The sequence below is a fragment of the Taudactylus pleione genome, unplaced genomic scaffold (assembly GCF_031769625.1).
Source record: "Taudactylus pleione unplaced genomic scaffold, aTauple2 ptg000405l, whole genome shotgun sequence".
NCBI classification, from domain to species: domain Eukaryota; kingdom Metazoa; phylum Chordata; class Amphibia; order Anura; family Myobatrachidae; genus Taudactylus; species Taudactylus pleione.
In genome coordinates this window covers 1,902,797-1,924,562 of record NW_028284807.1, presented here as the reverse complement: position 1 = coordinate 1,924,562, position 21,766 = coordinate 1,902,797, and the positions used below count along the sequence as shown (strand labels likewise).

At 47.5% G+C, this 21,766-nt stretch overlaps 1 protein-coding gene across 3 annotated transcripts in view; it reads left to right on the top strand.

Moving 5' to 3' along the window:
- The window catches only part of IGSF3 (immunoglobulin superfamily member 3), a 74,290-nt gene that overhangs the window by 24,547 nt on the left and 27,977 nt on the right, over positions 1 to 21,766 (top strand). For all 3 annotated transcript variants that reach the window (XM_088446801.1, XM_088446800.1, XM_088446802.1), the window contains exon 7: positions 4,899 to 5,303. In XM_088446801.1, the coding sequence (XP_088302927.1) occupies positions 4,899 to 5,303 (405 nt within the window). The remainder of the gene's footprint in view (positions 1 to 4,898; positions 5,304 to 21,766) is intronic.

Genomic DNA, 21,766 nt, shown 5'->3' with positions numbered 1-21,766 from the left:
GACCCAGCATTATTACACCCTGATCATCTCTATATTCCCCCTGACCCAGCATTATTACACCCTGATCATCTCTATATTCCCCCTTACCCAGCATTATTACACTGATCATCTCTATATTCCCCCTGACCCAGCATTATTACACCCTGATCATCTCTATATTCCCCCTGACCCAGCATTATTACACTGATCATCTCTATATTCCCCCTGACCCAGCATTATTACACCCTGATCATCTCTAAATTCCCCCTGACCTAGCATTATTACACTGATCATCTCTATATTCCCACTGACCCAGCATTATTACACTGATTATCTCTATATTCCCCCTGACCCAGTATTATTACACTGATCATCTCTATATTCCCCCTGACCCAGCATTATTACACCCTGATCATCTATATATTCCCCCTGACCCAGCATTATTACACTGATCATCTCTATATTCCCCTTGCCCCCGCATTATTACACTGATCATCTCTATATTCCACCTGACCCAGCATTATTACACTGATCATCTCTATATTCCCCCTGACCCAGCATTATTACACCCTGATAATCTCTATATTCCCCCTGACCCAGCATTATTACACCCTGATCATCTCTATATTCCCCCTGACCCAGCATTATTACACTGATCATCTCTATATTCCCCCTGACCCAGCATTATTACACTGATCATATCTATATTCCCCCTGACCCAGCATTATTACACTGATCATCTCTATATTCCCCCTGACCCAGCATTATTACACTGATCATATCTATATTCCCCCTGACCCAGCATTATTACACCCTGATCATCTCTATATTCCCCCTTACCCAGCATTATTACACTGATCATCTCTATATTCCCCCTGACCCAGCATTATTACACTGATCATCTCTTTATTCCCCCTGACCCAGCATTATTACACCCTGATCATCTCTATATTCCTCCTGACCCAGCATTATTACACCCTGATCATCGCTATATTCCCCCTGACCCAGCATATTTATTACACTGATCATCTCTATATTCCCACTGACCCAGCATTATTACACCCTGATCATCTATATATTCCCCCTGACCCAGCATTATTACACTGATCATATCTATATTCCCCCTGACCCAGCATTATTACACCCTGATCATCTCTATATTCCCCCTGACCCAGCATTATTACACCCTGATCATCTCTATATACCCCCTGACCCAGCATTATTACACTGATCATATCTATATTCCCCCTGACCCAGCATTATTACACCCTGATCATCTCTATATTCCCCCTGACCCAGCATTATTACACCCTGATCATCTCTATATTCCCCCTGACCCAGCATTATTACACCCTGATAATCTCTATATTCCCCCTGACCCAGAATTATTACACTGATCATCTCTATATTCCCTGTGACCCAGCATTATTACACCCTGATCATCTCTATATTCCCCCTGACCCAGCATTATTACACTGATCATCTCTATATTACCCCTGACCCAGCATTATTACACTGATCATCTCTATATTCCCCCTGACCCAGCATTATTACACTGATCATCTCTATATTCCTCCTGACCCAGCATTATTACACCCTGATAATCTCTATATTCCCCCTGACCCAGCATTATTACACCCTGATCATCTCTATATTCCCCCTGACCCAGCATTATTACACCCTGATCATCTCTATATTCCTCCTGACCCAGCATTATTACACTGATCATCTCTATATTCCCCCTGACCCAGCATTATTACACCCTGATCATCTCTATATTCCTCCTGACCCAGCATTATTACACCCTGATCATCTCTATATTCCCCCTGACCCAGCATTATTACACTGATCATCTCTATATTCCTCCTGAACCAGCATTGTTACTCTGATCATCTCTATAGTCCTCCTGACCCAGCATTATTACACCCTGATCATCTCTATATTCCCCCTGACCCAGCATTATTACACTGATCATCTCTATATTCCCCCTGACCCAGCATTATTACACCCTGATCATCTCTATATTCCCCCTGACCCAGCATTATTACACCCTGATCATCTCTATATTCCCCCTGACCCAGCATTATTACACCCTGATCATCTCTATATTCCCCCTGACCCAGCATTATTACACCCTGATAATCTCTATATTCCCCCTGACCCAGCATTATTACACCCTGATCATCTCTATATTCCCCCTGACCCAGCATTATTACACCCTGATCATCTCTATATTCCCCCTGACCCAGCATTATTACACTGATCATCTCTATATTCCCCCTGACCCAGCATTATTACACTGATCATCTCTATATTCCCCCTGACCCAGCATATTTATTACACTGATCATCTCTATATTCCCACTGACCCAGCATTATTACACCCTGATCATCTATATATTCCCCCTGACCCAGCATTATTACACCCTGATCATATCTATATTCCCCCTGACCCTGCATTATTACACCCTGATCATCTCTATATTCCCCCTGACCCAGCATTATTACACCCTGATCATCTCTATATACCCCCTGACCCAGCATTATTACACTGATCATCTCTATATTCCCCCTGACCCAGCATTATTACACCCTGATCATCTCTATATTCCCCCTTACCCAGCATTATTACACTGATCATCTCTATATTCCCCCTGACCCAGCATTATTACACCCTGATCATCTCTATATTCCCCCTGACCCAGCATTATTACACTGATCATCTCTATATTCCCCCTGACCCAGCATTATTACACCCTTATCATCTCTAAATTCCCCCTGACCCAGCATTATTACACTTATCATCTCTATATTCCCACTGACCCAGCATTATTACACTGATTATCTCTATATTCCCCCTGACCCAGTATTATTACACTGATCATCTCTATATTCCCCCTGACCGAGCATTATTACACCTTGATCATCTCTATATTCCCCCTGACCCAGCATTATTACTCTGATCATCTCTATATTCCCCTTGCCCCCGCATTATTACACTGATCATCTCTATATTCCACCTGACCCAGCATTATTACACTGATCATCTCTATATTCCCCCTGACCCAGCATTATTACACTGATCATCTCTATATTCCCCCTGACCCAGCATTATTACACTGATCATCTCTATATTCCTCCTGACCCAGCATTATTACACCCTGATAATCTCTATATTCCCCCTGACCCAGCATTATTACACCCTGATCATCTCTATATTCCCCCTGACCCAGCATTATTACACCCTGATCATCTCTATATTCCCCCTGACCCAGCATTATTACACCCTGATCATCTCTATATTCCCCCTGACCCAGCATTATTACACTGATCATCTCTATATTCCCCCTGACCCAGCATTATTACACTGATCATATCTATATTCCCCCTGACCCAGCATTATTACACCCTGATCATCTCTATATTCCCCCTGACCCAGCATTATTACACTGATCATCTCTTTATTCCCCCTGACCCAGCATTATTACACCCTGATCATCTCTATATTCCTCCTGACCCAGCATTATTACTCCCTGATCATCGCTATATTCCCCCTGACCCAGCATATTTATTACACTGATCATCTCTATATTCCCACTGACCCAGCATTATTACACCCTGATCATCTATATATTCCCCCTGACCCAGCATTATTACACTGATCATATCTATATTCCCCCTGACCCAGCATTATTACACCCTGATCATCTCTATATTCCCCCTGACCCAGCATTATTACACCCTGATCATCTCTATATACCCCCTGACCCAGCATTATTACACTGATCATATCTATATTCCCCCTGACCCAGCATTATTACACCCTGATCATCTCTATATTCCCCCTGACCCAGCATTATTACACTGATCATCTCTATATTCCCCCTGACCCAGCATTATTACACCCTGATAATCTCTATATTCCCCCTGACCCAGCATTATTACACTGATCATCTCTATATTCCCTGTGACCCAGCATTATTACACCCTGATCATCTCTATATTCCCCCTGACCCAGCATTATTACACTGATCATCTCTATATTACCCCTGACCCAGCATTATTACACCCTGATCATCTCTATATTCCTCCTGACCCAGCATTATTACACTGATCATCTCTATATTCCCCCTGACCCAGCATTATTACACTGATCATCTCTGTATTCCCCCTGACCCAGCATTATTACACCCTGACCCAACATTATTATACCCTGATCATCTCTCTCATCCTCCGTGGTTACTCTTGTACTGCTGCCTAAACTCAGCCTAGGTGCTGAGTGGGGACTGTTGTAGAGCTTCCTAGGTGCTGAGCAGGGGACTGTTGTAGAGCTGCCTAGGTGCTGAGCAGGGGACTGTTGTAGAGCTGCCTAGGTGCTGAGTGGGGGACTGTTGTAGAGCTGCCTAGGTGATGAGCGGGGGACTGTTGTAGAGCTGCCTAGGTGCTGAGCAGGGGACTGTTGTAGAGCTGCCTAGGTGCTGAGCAGGGGACTGTTGCACAGCTGCCTAGGTGCTGAGCGGGGGACTGTTGTAGAGCTGCCTAGGTGATGAGCGGGGGACTGTTGTAGAGCTGCCTAGGTGCTGAGTGGGGACTGTTGTAGAGCTGCCTAGGTGCTGAGTGGGGACTGTTGTAGAGCTGCCTAGGTGCTGAGCGGGGGACTGTTGTAGAGCTGCCTAGGTGCTGAGTGGGGGGACTGTTGCCCAGCTGCTGAGTGGGGGGACTGTTGCCCAGCTGCTGAGTGGGGGGACTGTTGCCCAGCTGCTGAGTGGGGGGACTGTTGCCCAGCTGCCTAGGTGCCTATGGGGGACTGTTGCCCAGCTGCCTAGGTGCCTATGGGGGACTACTAATGCTTTTATTATTATATCTGCTTCTCTGCATGTAGGAAAGTCTAATTTTCCCCTAACTTTTCTCTTGTTCCAGAATCTGGTTTTGCAGTGACCGCCATTTCCCGTACACCTGGGGTCACCTACTACGACTCCTTTGACCTCCAGTGTATTTTAAAGCCTCACTACCCACCATGGGTGGGCATTTCGGTGACATGGCGATTCCAGTCAGCTGGGGGAGGGGATACCCATGATCTGGTGACATTCAGCCGTTCTGGTGGGGTCCAGTGGGGAGAGCGAGCTGGTAATTTCCGTGGTCGCAGCATAGTGGAGAAAGCAGATTCCAGCCACAACGTGCGTCTGAGTGTCAGTCGGGCGAGCGAGTCTGAGGCTGGCAAGTACCAGTGTGTGGCCGAGCTGTGGAGGAGAGAATACAATGCCAGCTGGACCCGCCTGGCGGAGAGGACATCCAACCTACTGGAGATAAGAGTCCAGCGCCCAGGTGAGGGGACCCCGGCTGCTATGTGCTGCGTTACCATCACTGAGAGCGACAGCGGGGGCTGTGTACCTTGTGTGCTGCACATGGCTGGGTGTGAGGCTCTGCACATTGTCAGACTGGTAAATCCAGATTTACACCCCCTCCAGGAACAGGAGAGAAGCCAGTTATATTATATTATATTATATTATACACCCTGACTGGGCACTGACACCAGTATGCAGCATACACACAACTTCCCAGCCTCCCCTGGTACCGTTATTCTGCACTACTACACCCAGCCTCCCCTGGTACCGTTATTCTGCACTACTACACCCAGCCTCCCCTGGTACCGTTATTCTGCACTACTACACCCAGCCTCCCCTGGTACCGTTATTCTGCACTACTACACCCAGCCTCCCCTGGTACCGTTATTCTGAACTGCTACACCCAGCCTCCCCTAGTACCGTTATTCTGCACTACTACACCCAGCCTCCCCTGGTACCGTTACTCTGCACTACTACACCCAGCCTCCCCTGGTACCGTTACTCTGCACTACTACACCCAGCCTCCCCTGGTACCATTACTCTGCACTACTACACCCAGCCTCCCCTTTTACCGTTACTCTGCACTACAACACCCAGCCTCCCCTGGTACCGTTACTCTGCACTACTACACCCAGCCTCCCCTGGTACCGTTACTCTGCACTACTACACCCAGCCTCCCCTGGTACCGTTACACCACACTCCTACACCCAGCCTCCCCTCATACCGTTACACCACACTACTACACCCAGCCTCCCCTCATACCGTTACACCACACTACTACACCCAGCCTCCCCTCATACCGTTACACCACACTACTACACCCAGCCTCCCCTGCAGTCTCTCTGCTCTCTCTATTAATCTCAGGCTCCCGGATCACATCTTCCTCCCCTGCAGTGAAGTTATCAGTACAGTGTCTGTGCGGCAGCCGGGGTATTACACTTACTAATGAGTCCACGCTGGGAGATCTGGAAAACATGAACTGTTTGCAGTAAATAAATAAAGTGACTCCCCTAATATAAATGTGGGTCTCCCCTGATACTTCCATTATTGTTTGGTGATCAGGACAGGCTGAATAAAAAGAGGGGTAAAATATATATACATAGAGGCAGATATATAATAGTGTGTCAGGGGGAACCTTATATCCTCAGAAATGGGGCCAGGTCTGAGTATATGCCGCTATATCACATGCAGTCCTAGGCTTTATAACTCCTCAGTCAGTCCCTGGTCTCCCATATTATCTCCATCCTCCTGGATCTATTACTGCAGACGTCATTAGATCCTTCTGTATCTCCCCCGGTATATCCAGGCTGCCGGGAATCCTATGAGATATTCTGTATATAGTGATGTCTGTGCCCAGCTGTGAGGCGTCCGTCTAACAGTCCAATGGGCGGATAACGGCGCTACCAGCCCCCATCCAGCTCCATTACTGTAGTGCCCTGCAGTACTCAACATGCGGAACAAAACATACCAGCATGACCTAATAGCAAAACTGTGGCAGGGCATGCTGGGCTGTGTAGTTCCACAGCAGCTGGAGGGCCGCATGTTAAACGCCCCTGGTGCAGTGGATGTGGCCCCAGTCCGCTATGATAGCTGTCAGGATATTCTTCTCCTCTGCGTGCACAGATCCGAGGTCCTCTTACTGCAACACAGAGCCGGAGCACGTCTATATATGTCACATGTGTCTCACTGTGTCCTGCATATAAATGGTAGTGTCCCGTGATCTAATATCTCTGTCACTGTGGGCCTGTGGCACCCCTTCCCCACAGCCGGAGTAACAATGGGGTGGATGGAGGTACAGCTCCAGGCCTCCACACGAAAATAGGCCCATTATCATGACAGCATGGTAACGTCCAGCTGGCCACACAGTCCGACATAGATCAATTGTATTTACATTTGTCATAATAGATGCTAAATTTCAGCTTTTATGTATTTAGAAAACATTGGAGCAGGTAGTGTAGGAGCTGTACACGCCCACACATCACTGGTCACACCCACATGGCATTGGCCACACCCACACATCACTGGTCACACCCATATGGCATTGGCCACACCCACACATCACTGATCACGCCCACATGGCACTGGCCACACCCACACATCACTGATCACGCCCACATGGCACTGGCCACACCCACACATCACTGATCACGCCCACATGGCATTAGCCACGCCCACACATCACTGATCACACCCACATGGCACTGGCCACACCCACACATCACTGATCACGCCCACATGGCACTGGCCACACCCACACATCACTGATCACACCCACATGGCATTGGCCACACCCACACATCACTGATCACGCCCACATAGCATTGGCAACACCCACACATCACTGATCACGCCCACATGGCACTGGCCACACCCACACATCACTGATCACGCCCACATGGCATTGGCCACACCCGCACATCACTGATCACGCCCACTTGGCATTGGCCACACCCAGACATCACTGATCACACCCATATGGCATTGGCCACACCCACACATCACTGATCACACCCACATGGCACTGGCCACACCCACACATCACTGATCACGCCCACATGGCATTAGCCACACCCACACATCACTGATCACGCCCACATGGCATTAGCCACACCCACACATCACTGATCACACCCACATGGCATTGGCCACACCCACACATCACTGATCACGCCCACATGGCATTGGCAACACCCACACATCACTGATCACGCCCACATGGCACTGGCCACACCCACACATCACTGATCACGCCCACATGGCATTGGCCACACCCGCACATCACTGATCACGCCCACTTGGCATTGGCCACACCCAGACATCACTGATCACACCCATATGGCATTGGCCACACCCACACATCACTGATCACACCCACATGGCACTGGCCACACCCACACATCACTGATCACGCCCACATGGCATTAGCCACACCCACACATCACTGATCACACCCACATGGCATTGGCCACACCCACACATCACTGATCACGCCCACATAGCATTGGCAACACCCACACATCACTGATCACGCCCACATGGCACTGGCCACACCCACACATCACTGATCACGCCCACATGGCATTGGCCACACCCGCACATCACTGATCACGCCCACTTGGCATTGGCCACACCCAGACATCACTGATCACGCCCACTTGGCATTGGCCACACCCACACGTCACTGATCATGCCTACATGACACTGGCCACGCCCACACAGCACCTTCCTATCACTGTAGGCCCTTGATCATTTTAACCCCCAGGTCCATGCAGTCATTTATCTGGCCCTGGTGCCCCAACCCACCCCTCACTGGTCACCCACATTTACCTCTGATACTCTGTCACCATTATAAGTATTACATTAAGGGCTCAGTCCTCTTGGTGCGAAGGGGGCGGGTTACCATAGGTACACATACAGCCGCACTTATTCGCTTAGGCCTAGGGCCTCATTTATCAACGAGTTTCATACAGGGACGTAACTGGACCTAGGGGGGCCTCATAGCAAAATTTTCACGGGCTCCCCTAGGTCTGCGACCCCCTCCCCCTGCACCCTCCTCACTCCCCTCTCCTCGACAGTAGAATTACCTGCTTCGTGGTCACGCTGCCTCTCCCGGATGGCTCCATCTCCTCAGTCCTCACTGATTTGATGCTGGGAGGAAGCGGCGGCCACACCTCCTCCCAGCATCAGTCCATGAGAAGACAGAACAGCCAGGGAGAGGCCACCACGGAGCAGGTAAGTCGACTCGAGGGGAGTGAGGAGGGTGGGGGAGGGGAGGGGGGTCGCAGACCGAGGCCTGGCCACTGTAGGTGCAGAGGTTGGTCCGGGCCCCATAGCAGCTGCACCCCGTGCACCTACGGTAGTTACGCCACTGGTTTTATCATACACAACGAGTGATACATGTCACTGTGTATGATAAATGGTGCTCCAGCCAATCAGCTCCCAACTGTCACTGTGTATGATAAATGGGGGTCCAGCCAATCAGCTCCCAACTGCCACTGTGTATAATAAATGGTGCTCCAACCAATCAGCTCCCAACTGTAACTGTGTGTGATAAATGGGGCTCCAGCCAATCAGCTCCCAACTGTCACTGTGTATGATATATGGTGCTCCGGCCAATCACCTCCCAACTGTCACTGTGTATGATAAATGGTGCTCCAGCCAATCAGCTCCCAACTGTCACTGTGTATGATAAATGATGCTCCAGACAATCAGCTCCCAACTGTCACTGTGTATGATAAATGGTGCTCCAGCCAATCAGCTCCCAACTGTCACTGTGTATGATAAATGGTGCTCCAGCCAATCAGCTCCCAACTGTCACTGTGTATGATAAATGGTGCTCCAGCCAATCAGCTCCTAACTGTCATGTGTATGATAATGGTGCTCCAGCCAATCAGCTCCCAACTGTCACTGTGTATGATAAATGGTGCTCCAGCCAATCACCTCCCAACTGTCACTGTGTATGATAAATGGTGCTCCAGCCAATCAGCTCCCAACTGTCACTGTGTATGATAAATGGTGCTCCAGCCAATCACCTCCCAACTGTCACTGTGTATGATAAATGGTGCTCCAGCCAATCAGCTCCCAACTGTCACTGTGTATGATAAATGGTGCTCCAGCCAATCAGCTCCCAACTGTCACTGTGTATGATAAATGGTGCTCCAGCCAATCAGCTCCCAACTGTCACTGTGTATGATAAACGGTGCTCCAGCCAATCAGCTCCCAACTGTCACTGTGTATGATAAATGGTGCTCCAGCCAATCACCTCCCAACTGTCACTGTGTATGATAAATGGTGCTCCAGCCAATCACCTCCCATCTGTCACTGTGTATGATAAATGGTGCTCCAGCCAATCCGCTCCCAACTGTCACTGTGTATGATAAATGGTGCTCCAGCCAATCAGCTCCCAACTGTCACTGTGTATGATAAATGGTGCTCCAGCCAATCAGCTCCCAACTGTCACTGTGTAGGATAAATGGTGCTCCGGCCAATCAGCTCCCAACTATCACTGTGTATGATAAATGGTGCTCCAGCCAATCAGCTCCCAACTATCACTGTGTATGATAAATGGTGCTCCAGCCAATCACCTCCCAACTGTCACTGTGTATAATAAATGGTGCTCCAGCCAATCAGCTCCCAACTGTCACTGTGTATGATAAATGGTGCTCCAGCCAATCAGCTCCCAACTGTCACTGTGTATGATAAATGGTGCTCCAGCCAATCAGCTCCCATCTGTCACTGTGTATGATAAATGGTGCTCTGGCCAATCAGCTCCCATCTGTCACTGTGTAGGATAAATGGTGCTCCAGCCAATCAGCTCCCAACTGTCACTGTGTATGATAATGGTGCTCCAGCCAATCACCTCCCAACTGTCACTGTGTATGATAAATGGTGCTCCAGCCAATCAGCTCCCAACTGTCACTGTGTATGATAAATGGTGCTCTGGCCAATCAGCTCCCATCTGTCACTGTGTAGGATAAATGGTGCTCCAGCCAATCAGCTCCCAACTATCACTGTGTATAATAAATGGTGCTCCAGCCAATCAGCTCCCAACTGTCATTGTGTATGATAAATGGTGCTCCAGCCAATCACCTCCCATATGTCACTGTGTATGATAATGGTGCTCCAGCCAATCAGCTCCCAACTGTCATTTATCAAACAGTTGACAAGTAGGAGCTGATTGTCTGGGGCATCATTATCATATACAACAAGTTTTATCACTCGTTGCGTATGATAATAAATGAGGCCCCTAATTGGATTGAGCGCAGAGAATCCCTTCATGGTGCGTGACCTCCCTCACTGATTGCTGCAGAGATGCCAGTCCACGCTCCTACTGCCCACCCGCGCTCTTACCTGCCCCCCCGCGCCCCTGTCTGTCCCTACAGCAGACCCACCCACCTCCGTCCACATCTGACAGATCTCCCATAATCATTATCCCTAGTGCAGCGCTCCCTTTATAAGCTGTCTTTCTGCTGTGATGTTATTAGTATAGCTCTCTTAAATGTCTCTCTGTACTCTCTTTATTAGTCCTCTCTGTCTTATAACAATGTATCTGTGCTCTCCCTCTATTAGTGCTGGTCTATGTCTCTTACTATGTCTCTCTGCTCTCCATCTATTAGTGCTGGTCTCTGTCTCTTACTATGTCTCTGTGCTCTCCCTCTATTAGTGCTGGTCTCTGTCTCTTACTATGTCTCTGTGCTCTCCCTCTATTAGTGCTGGTCTCTGTCTCTCTGCTCTCCCTCTATTAGTGCTGGTCTCTGTCTCTCTGCTCTCCCTCTATTAGTGCTGGTTTCTGTCTCTTACTATGTCTCTGTGCTCTCCCTCTATTAGTGCTGGTCTCTGTCTCTTACTATGTCTCTCTGCTCTCCCTCTATTAGTGCTGGTCTATGCCTCTTACTATGTCTCTCTGCTCTCCCACTATTAGTGCTGGTCTATGTCTCTTACTATGTCTCTCTGCTCTCCCTCTATTAGTGCTGGTCTCTGTCTCTTACTATGTCTCTCTGCTCTCCCTCTATTAGTGCTGGTCTCTGTCTCTTACTATGTCTCTCTGCTCTCACTCTATTAGTGCTGGTCTCTGTCTCTTACTAGGTCTCTCTGCTCTCCCTCTATTAGTGCTGGTCTCTGTCTCTTACTATGTCTCTCTGCTCTCTCTCTAATAGTGCTGGTATATGTCTCTTACTATGTCTCTCTGCTCTCTCTCTATTAGTGCTGGTCTCTGTCTCTTACTATGTCTCTCTGCTCTCCCTCTATTAGTGCTGGTCTATGTCTCTCTGCTCTCCCTCTATTAGTGCTGGTCTATGTCTCTTACTGTGTCTCTCTGCTCTCCCTCTATTAGTGCTGGTCTATGTCTCTTACTGTGTCTCTCTGCTCTCCCTCTATTAGTGCTGGTCTATGTCTCTTACTATGTCTCTCTGCTCTCCCTCTATTAGTGCTGGTCTCTGTCTCTTACTATGTCTCTCTGCTCTCCCTCTATTAGTGCTGGTCTCTGTCTCTTACTATGTCTCTCTGCTCTCCCTCTATTAGTGCTGGTCTATGTCTCTTACTATGTCTCTCTGCTCTCCTTCTATTAGTGCTGGTCTCTGTCTCTTACTATGTCTCTCTGCTCTCCCTCTATTAGTGCTGGTCTCTGTCTCTTACTATGTCTATCTGCTCTCCCTCTATTAGTGCTGGTCTCTGTCTCTTACTATGTCTCTCTGCTCTCCCTCTATTAGTGTTGGTCTTTGTCTCTTACTATGTCTCTCTGCTCTCCCTCTATTAGTGCTGGTCTCTGTCTCTTACTATGTCTGTCTGCTCTCCCACTATTAGTGCTGGTCTATGTCTCTTTCTATGTCTCTCTGCTCTCCCTCTATTAGTGCTGGTCTCTGTCTCTCTACTCTCTCTCTATTAGTGCTGGTCTATGTCTCTCTGCTCTCTCTCTATTAGTGCTGGTCTCTGTCTCTTACTATGTCTCTCTGCTCTCCCTCTATTAGTGCTGGTCTCTGTCTCTTACTATGTCTCTCTGCTCTCCCTCCATTAGTGCTGGTCTCTGTCTCTTACTATGTCTCTCTGCTCTCCCTCTATTAGTGCTGGTCTCTGTCTCTTACTATGTCTCTCTGCTCTCCCTCTATTAGTGCTGGTCTCTGTCTCTTACTATGTCTCTCTGCTCTCCCACTATTAGTGCTGGTCTATGTCTCTTACTATGTCTCTCTGCTCTCCCTCTATTAGTGCTGGTCTCTGTCTCTTACTATGTCTGTCTGCTCTCCCTCTATTAGTGCTGGTCTATGTCTCTTACTATGTCTCTCTGCTCTCCCTCTATTAGTGCTGGTCTATGTCTCTTACTATGTCTCTCTGCTCTCCCTCTATTAGTGCTGGTCTATGTCTCTTACTATGTCTCTCTGCTCTCCCTCTATTAGTGCTGGTCTATGTCTCTCTGCTCTCCCTCTATTAGTGCTGGTCTCTGTCTCTTACTATGTCTCTCTGCTCTCCCTCTATTAGTGCTGGTCTCTGTCTCTTACTATGTCTCTCTGCTCTCCCTCTATTAGTGCTGGTCTATGTCTCTTACTATGTCTCTCTGCTCTCTCTCTATTAGTGCTGGTCTATGTCTCTTACTATGTCTCTCTGCTCTCTCTCTATTAGTGCTGGTCTCTGTCTCTTACTATGTCTCTCTGCTCTCCCTCTATTAGTGCTGGTCTATGTGTCTCTGCTCTCCCTCTATTAGTGCTGGTCTCTGTCTCTTACTATGTCTCTCTGCTCTCCCTCTATTAGTGCTGGTCTATGTCTCTTACTATGTCTCTCTGCTCTCCCTCTATTAGTGCTGGTCTCTGTCTCTTACTATGTCTCTCTGCTCTCCCACTATTAGTGCTGGTCTCTGTCTCTTACTAGGTCTCTCTGCTCTCCCTCTATTAGTGCTGGTCTCTGTCTCTTACTAGGTCTCTCTGCTCTCTCTCTATTAGTGCTGGTCTCTGTCTCTTACTATGTCTCTCTGCTCTCTCTCTATTAGTGCTGGTCTCTGTCTCTTACTATGTCTCTCTGCTCTCCCTCTATTAGTGCTGGTCTCTGTCTCTTACTATATCTCTCTGCTCTCCCTCTATTAGTGCTGGTCTATGTCTCTCTGCTCTCTCTCTATTAGTGCTGGTCTATGTCTCTCTGCTCTCTCTCTATTAGTGCTGGTCTCTGTCTCTTACTATGTCTCTCTGCTCTCCCTCTATTAGTGCTGGTCTATGTCTCTCTGCTCTCCCTCTATTAGTGCTGGTCTCTGTCTCTTACTATGTCTCTCTGCTCTCCCTCTATTAGTGCTGGTCTATGTCTCTTACTATGTCTCTCTGCTCTCCCACTATTAGTGCTGGTCTCTGTCTCTTACTAGGTCTCTCTGCTCTCCCTCTATTAGTGCTGGTCTCTGTCTCTTACTAGGTCTCTCTGCTCTCTCTCTATTAGTGCTGGTCTCTGTCTCTTACTAGGTCTCTCTGCTCTCTCTCTATTAGTGCTGGTCTCTGTCTCTTACTAGGTCTCTCTGCTCTCTCTCTATTAGTGCTGGTCTCTGTCTCTTACTATGTCTCTCTGCTCTCCCTCTATTAGTGCTGGTCTATGTCTCTTACTATGTCTCTCTGCTCTCCCTCTATTAGTGCTGGTCTATGTCTCTCTGCTCTCTCTCTATTAGTGCTGGTCTATGTCTCTCTGCTCTCTCTCTATTAGTGCTGGTCTCTGTCTCTTACTATGTCTCTCTGCTCTCCCTCTATTAGTGCTGGTCTATGTCTCTCTGCTCTCCCTCTATTAGTGCTGGTCTCTGTCTCTTACTATGTCTCTCTGCTCTCCCTCTATTAGTGCTGGTCTCTGTCTCTTACTATATCTCTCTGCTCTCCCTCTATTAGTGCTGGTCTATGTCTCTTACTATGTCTCTCTGCTCTCCCACTATTAGTGCTGGTCTCTGTCTCTTACTATGTCTCTCTGCTCTCCCTCTATTAGTGCTGGTCTCTGTCTCTTACTATATCTCTCTGCTCTCCCTCTATTAGTGCTGGTCTATGTCTCTTACTATGTCTCTCTGCTCTCCCTCTATTAGTGCTGGTCTATGTCTCTTACTATGTCTCTCTGCTCTCCCTCTATTAGTGCTGGTCTATGTCTCTTACTATGTCTCTCTGCTCTCCCTCTATTAGTGCTGGTCTCTGTCTCTTACTATGTCTCTCTGCTCTCCCTCTATTAGTGCTGGTCTCTATCTCTTACTATGTCTCTCTGCTCTCCCTCTATTAGTGCTGGTCTATGTCTCTTACTATGTCTCTGTGCTCTCCCTCTATTAGTGCTGGTCTCTGTCTCTTACTATGTCTCTCTGCTCTCCCTCTATTAGTGCTGGTCTATGTCTCTCTGCTCTCCCTCTATTAGTGCTGGTCTCTGTCTCTTACTATGTCTCTCTGCTCTCCCTCTATTAGTGCTGGTCTATGTCTCTCTGCTCTCCCTCTATTAGTGCTGGTCTCTGTCTTTTACTATGTCTCTCTGCTCTCCCTCTATTAGTGCTGGTCTCTGTCTCTTACTATATCTCTCTGCTCTCCCTCTATTAGTGCTGGTCTATGTCTCTCTGCTCTCCCTCTATTAGTGCTGGTCTCTGTCTCTTACTATGTCTCTCTGCTCTCCCTCTATTAGTGCTGGTCTCTGTCTCTTACTATGTCTCTCTGCTCTCCCTCTATTAGTGCTGGTCTCTGTCTCTTACTATGTCTGTCTGCTCTCCCACTATTAGTGCTGGTCTATGTCTCTTACTATGTCTCTCTGCTCTCCCTCTATTAGTGCTGGTCTCTGTCTCTCTGCTCTCTCTCTATTAGTGCTGGTCTATGTCTCTCTGCTCTCCCTCTATTAGTGCTGGTCTATGTCTCTCTGCTCCCTCTCTATTAGTGCTGGTCTATGTCTCTCTGCTCTCTCTCTATTAGTGCTGGTCTCTGTCTCTTACTATGTCTCTCTGCTCTCCCTCTATTAGTGCTGGTCTATGTCTCTCTGCTCTCCCTCTATTAGTGCTGGTCTCTGTCTCTTACTATGTCTCTCTGCTCTCCCTCTATTAGTGCTGGTCTCTGTCTCTTACTATATCTCTCTGCTCTCCCTCTATTAGTGCTGGTCTATGTCTCTTACTATGTCTCTCTGCTCTCCCACTATTAGTGCTGGTCTCTGTCTCTTACTATGTCTCTCTGCTCTCCCTCTATTAGTGCTGGTCTCTGTCTCTTACTATATCTCTCTGCTCTCCCTCTATTAGTGCTGGTCTATGTCTCTTACTATGTCTCTCTGCTCTCCCTCTATTAGTGCTGGTCTATGTCTCTTACTATGTCTCTCTGCTCTCCTATTAGTGCTGGTCTCTGTCTCTTACTATGTCTCTCTGCTCTCCCACTATTAGTGCTGGTCTATGTCTCTTACTATGTCTCTCTGCTCTCCTATTAGTGCTGGTCTCTGTCTCTTACTATGTCTCTCTGCTCTCGCACTATTAGTGCTGGTCTATGTCTCTTACTATGTCTCTGTGCTCTCCCTCTATTAGTGCTGGTCTCTGTCTCTTACTATGTCTCTCTGGTCTCCCTCTATTAGTGCTGGTCTATGTCTCTCTGCTCTCCCTCTATTAGTGCTGGTCTCTGTCTCTTACAATGTCTCTCTGCTCTCCCTCTATTAGTGCTGGTCTATGCCTCTTACTATGTCTCTCTGCTCTCCCACTATTAGTGCTGGTCTATGTCTCTTACTATGTCTCTCTGCTCTCCCTCTATTAGTGCTGGTCTCTGTCTCTTACTATGTCTCTCTGGTCTCCCTCTATTAGTGCTGGTCTATGTCTCTCTGCTCTCCCTCTATTAGTGCTGGTCTCTTTCTCTTACTATGTCTCTCTGCTCTCTCTCTATTGGTGCTGGTCTCTTTCGCTTACTATGTCTCTCTGCTCTCCCTCTATTAGTGCTGGTCTATATCTCTCTGCTCTCCCTCTATTAGTGCTGGTCTCTGTCTCTTACTATGTCTCTCTGCTCTCACTCTATTAGTGCTGGTCTCTGTCTCTTACTATGTCTCTCTGCTCTCACTCTATTAGTGCTGGTCTCTGTCTCTTACTATGTCTCTCTGCTCTCCCTCTATTAGTGCTGGTCTCTGTCTCTTACTATGTCTCTCTGCTCTCCCTCTATTAGTGCTGGTCTCTGTCTCTTACTATGTCTCTGTGCTCTCCCTCTATTAGTGCTGGTCTCTGTCTCTTACTATGTCTCTCTGGTCTCCCTCTATTAGTGCTGGTCTATGTCTCTCTGCTCTCCCTCTATTAGTGCTGGTCTCTGTCTCTTACAATGTCTCTCTGCTCTCTCTCTATTAGTGCTGGTCTCTTTCTCTTACTATGTCTCTCTGCTCTCCCTCTATTAGTGCTGTGTCTCTTACTATGTCTCTCTGCTCTCCCTCTATTAGTGCTGGTCTATATCTCTCTGCTCTCCCTCTATTAGTGCTGGTCTCTGTCTCTTACTATGTCTCTCTGCTCTCACTCTATTAGTGCTGGTCTCTGTCTCTTACTATGTCTCTCTGCTCTCCCTCTATTAGTGCTGGTCTCTGTCTCTTACTATGTCTCTCTGCTCTCCCTCTATTAGTGCTGGTCTCTGTCTCTTACTATGTCTCTCTGCTCTCCCTCTATTAGTGCTGGTCTCTGTCTCTTACTATGTCTCTCTGCTCTCCCTCTATTAGTGCTGGTCTATGTCTCTTACTATGTCTCTCTGCTCTCCCTCTATTAGTGCTGGTCTATATCTCTCTGCTCTCCCTCTATTAGTGCTGGTCTCTGTCTCTTGTTATGTCTCTCTGCTCTCCCTCTATTAGTGCTGGTCTCTGTCTCTTACTATGTCTCTGCTCTCCCACTATTATTGCTGGTCTCTGTCTCTTACTATGTCTCTGCTCTCCCTCTATTAGTGCTGGTCTCTGTCTCTTACTATGTCTCTGCTCTCCCACTATTAGTGCTGGTCTCTGTCTCTTACTATGTCTCTCTGCTCTCCCTCTATTAGTGCTGGTCTATATCTCTCTGCTATCCCTCTATTAGTGCTGGTCTCTGTCTCTTACTATGTCTCTCTGCTCTCCCACTATTAGTGCTGGTCTATGTCTCTTACTATGTCTCTCTGCTCTCCTTCCTATTAGTGCTGGTCTATGTCTCTTACTATGTCTCTCTGCTCTCCCTCTATTAGTGCTGGTCTATGTCTCTTACTATGTCTCTCTGCTCTCCCTCTATTAGTGCTGGTCTCTGTCTCTTACTATGTCTTTCTGCTGTCCCTCTATTAGTGCTGGTCTATATCTCTCTGCTCTCCCTCTTTTAGTGCTGGTCTCTGTCTCTTACTATGTCTCTCTGCTCTCCCACTATTAGTGCTGGTCTATGTCTCTTACTATGTCTCTGTGCTCTCCCTCTATTAGTGCTGGTCTCTGTCTCTTACTATGTCTTTCTGCTCTCCCTCTATTAGTGCTGGTCTCTGTCTCTTACTATGTCTCTCTGCTCTCCCTCTATTAGTGCTAGTCTCTGTCTCTTACTATGTCTCTCTGCTCTCCCTCTATTAGTGCTGGTCTCTGTCTCTTACTATGTCTGTCTTCTCTCCCTCTATTAGTGCTGGTCTCTGTCTCTTACTATGTCTCTCTGCTCTCACTCTATTAGTGCTGGTCTCTGTCTCTTACTATGTCTCTCTGCTCTCACTCTATTAGTGCTGGTCTCTGTCTCTTACTATGTCTCTCTGCTCTCCCTCTATTAGTGCTGGTCTCTGTCTCTTACTATGTCTCTCTGCTCTCCCTCTATTAGTGCTGGTCTCTGTCTCTTACTATGTCTCTCTGCTCTTCCTCTATTAGTGCTGGTCTATGTCTCTTACTATGTCTCTCTGCTCTCCCTCTATTAGTGCTGGTCTATATCTCTCTGCTCTCCCTCTATTAGTGCTGGTCTCTGTCTCTTACTATGTCTCTCTGCTCTCCCTCTATTAGTGCTAGTATATACCTCTCTGCTCTCCCTCTATTAGTGCTGGTCTCTGTCTCTTACTATGTCTCTCTGCTCTCCCTCTATTAGTGCTGGTCTATATCTCTCTGCTCTCCCTCTATTAGTGCTGGTCTCTGTCTCTTACTATGTCTCTCTGCTCTCCCACTATTAGTGCTGGTCTCTGTCTCTTACTATGTCTCTCTGCTCTCCCTCTATTAGTGCTGGTCTCTGTCTCTTACTATGTCTCTCTGCTCTCCCTCTATTAGTGCTGGTCTATGTCTCTTACTATGTCTCTCTGCTCTCCCACTATTAGTGCTGGTCTCTGTCTCTTACTAAGTCTCTCTGCTCTCCCTCTATTAGTGCTGGTCTCTGTCTCTTACTATGTCTCTCTGCTCTCCCTCTATTAGTGCTGGTCTCTGTCTCTTACTATGTCTCTCTGCTCTCCCTCTATTAGTGCTGGTCTCTGTCTCTTACTATGTCTCTCTGCTCTCTCTCTATTAGTGCTGGTCTATGTCTCTCTGCTCTCTCTCTATTAGTGCTGGTCTCTGTCTCTTACTATGTCTCTCTGCTCTCCCTCTATTAGTGCTGGTCTATGTCTCTTACTATGTCTCTCTGCTCTCCCACTATTAGTGCTGGTCTCTGTCTCTTACTAAGTCTCTCTGCTCTCCCTCTATTAGTGCTGGTCTCTGTCTCTTACTATGTCTCTGCTCTCTCTCTATTAGTGCTGGTCTCTGTCTCTTACTATGTCTCTCTGCTCTACCTCTATTAGTGCTGGTCTATGCCTCTTACTATTTCTCTCTGCTCTCCCTCTATTAGTGCTGGTCTCTGTCTCTAACTATGTCTCTCTGCTCTCTCTCTATTAGTGCTGGTCTATGTCTCTTGTTATGTCTCTCTGCTCTCCCTCTATTAGTGCTGGTCTCTGTCTCTTACTATGTCTCTGCTCTCCCTCTATTAGTGCTGGTCTCTGTCTCTTACTATGTCTCTCTGCTCTCCCTCTATTAGTGCTGGTCTCTGTCTCTAACTATGTCTCTCTGCTCTCTCTCTATTAGTGCTGGTCTATGTCTCTTGTTATGTCTCTCTGCTCTCCCTCTATTAGTGCTGGTCTCTGTCTCTTACTATGTCTCTGCTCTCCCTCTATTAGTGCTGGTCTATATCTCTTACTATGTCTCTCTGCTCTCCCTCTATTAGTGCTGGTCTATGTCTCTCTGCTCTCCCTCTATTAGTGCTGGTCTCTGTCTCTTACAATGTCTCTCTGCTCTCTCTCTATTAGTGCTGGTCTCTTTCTCTTACTATGTCTCTCTGCTCTCTCTCTATTAGTGCTGGTCTCTTTCTCTTACTATGTCTCTCTGCTCTCCCTCTATTAGTGCTGTGTCTCTTACTATGTCTCTCTGCTCTCCCTCTATTAGTGCTGTTCTATGTCTCTCTGCTCTCCCTCTATTAGTGCTGGTCTATGTCTCTTACTATGTCTCTCTGCTCTCCCTCTATTAGTGCTGGTCTATGTCTCTTACTATGTCTCTCTGCTCTCCCTCTATTAGTGCTGGTCTATGTCTCTTGTTATGTCTCTCTGCTCTCCCTCTATTAGTGCTGGTCTCTGTCTCTTACTATGTCTCTCTGCTCTCCCTCTATTAGTGCTGGTCTATGTCTCTTACTATGTCTCTCTGCTCTCCCACTATTATTGCTGGTCTCTGTCTCTTACTATGTCTCTCTGCTCTCCCTCTATTAGTGCTGGTCTATGTCTCTTGTTATGTCTCTCTGCTCTCCCTCTATTAGTGCTGGTCTCTGTCTCTTACTGTGTCTCTCTGCGCTCCCTCTATTAGTGCTGGTCTCTGTCTCTTACTATGTCTCTCTGCTCTCCCTCTATTAGTGCTGGTCTATGTCTCTTACTATGTCTCTTTGCTCTCCCTCTATTAGTGCTGGTCTATGTCTCTCTGCTCTCCCTCTATTAGTGCTGGTCTCTGTCTCTTACTGTGTCTCTCTGCTCTCCCTCTATTAGTGCTGGTCTATGTCTCTCTGCTCTCCCTCTATTAGTGCTGGTCTCTTTCTCTTACTATGTCTCTCTGCTCTCCCTCTATTAGTGCTGGTCTCTGTCTCTTACTATATCTCTCTGCTCTCCCTCTATTAGTGCTGGTCTATGTCTCTCTGCTCTCTCTCTATTAGTGCTGGTCTATGTCTCTCTGCTCTCTCTCTATTAGTGCTGGTCTCTGTCTCTTACTATGTCTCTCTGCTCTCCCTCTATTAGTGCTGGTCTATGTCTCTTACTATGTCTCTCTGCTCTCCCTCTATTAGTGCTGGTCTCTGTCTCTTACTATGTCTCTCTGCTCTCCCTCTATTAGTGCTGGTCTCTGTCTCTTACTATGTCTCTCTGCTCTCCCTCTATTAGTGCTGGTCTCTGTCTCTTACTATGTCTCTCTGCTCTCCCTCTATTAGTGCTGGTCTCTGTCTCTTACTATGTCTCTCTGCTCTCCCTCTATTAGTGCTGGTCTCTGTCTCTTACTATGTCTCTCTGCTCTCCCTCTATTAGTGCTGGTCTCTGTCTCTTACTATGTCTCTCTGCTCTCCCTCTATTAGTGCTGGTCTCTGTCTCTTACTATGTCTCTCTGCTCTCCCTCTATTAGTGCTGGTCTATGTCTCTTGTTATGTCTCTCTGCTCTCCCTCTATTAGTTCTGGTCTCTGTCTCTTACTATGTCTCTCTGCTCTCCCTCTATTAGTGCTGGTCTCTGTCTCTTACTATGTCTCTCTGCTCTCCCTCTATTAGTGCTGGTCTCTGTCTCTTACTATGTCTGTCTGCTCTCCCACTATTAGTGCTGGTCTCTGTCTCTTACTATGTCTCTCTGCTCTCCCTCTATTAGTGCTGGTCTCTGTCTCTTACTATGTCTCTCTGGTCTCCCTCTATTAGTGCTGGTCTATGTCTCTCTGCTCTCCCTCTATTAGTGCTGGTCTCTGTCTCTTACAATGTCTCTCTGCTCTCTCTCTATTAGTGCTGGTCTCTTTCTCTTACTATGTCTCTCTGCTCTCTCTCTATTAGTGCTGGTCTCTTTCTCTTACTATG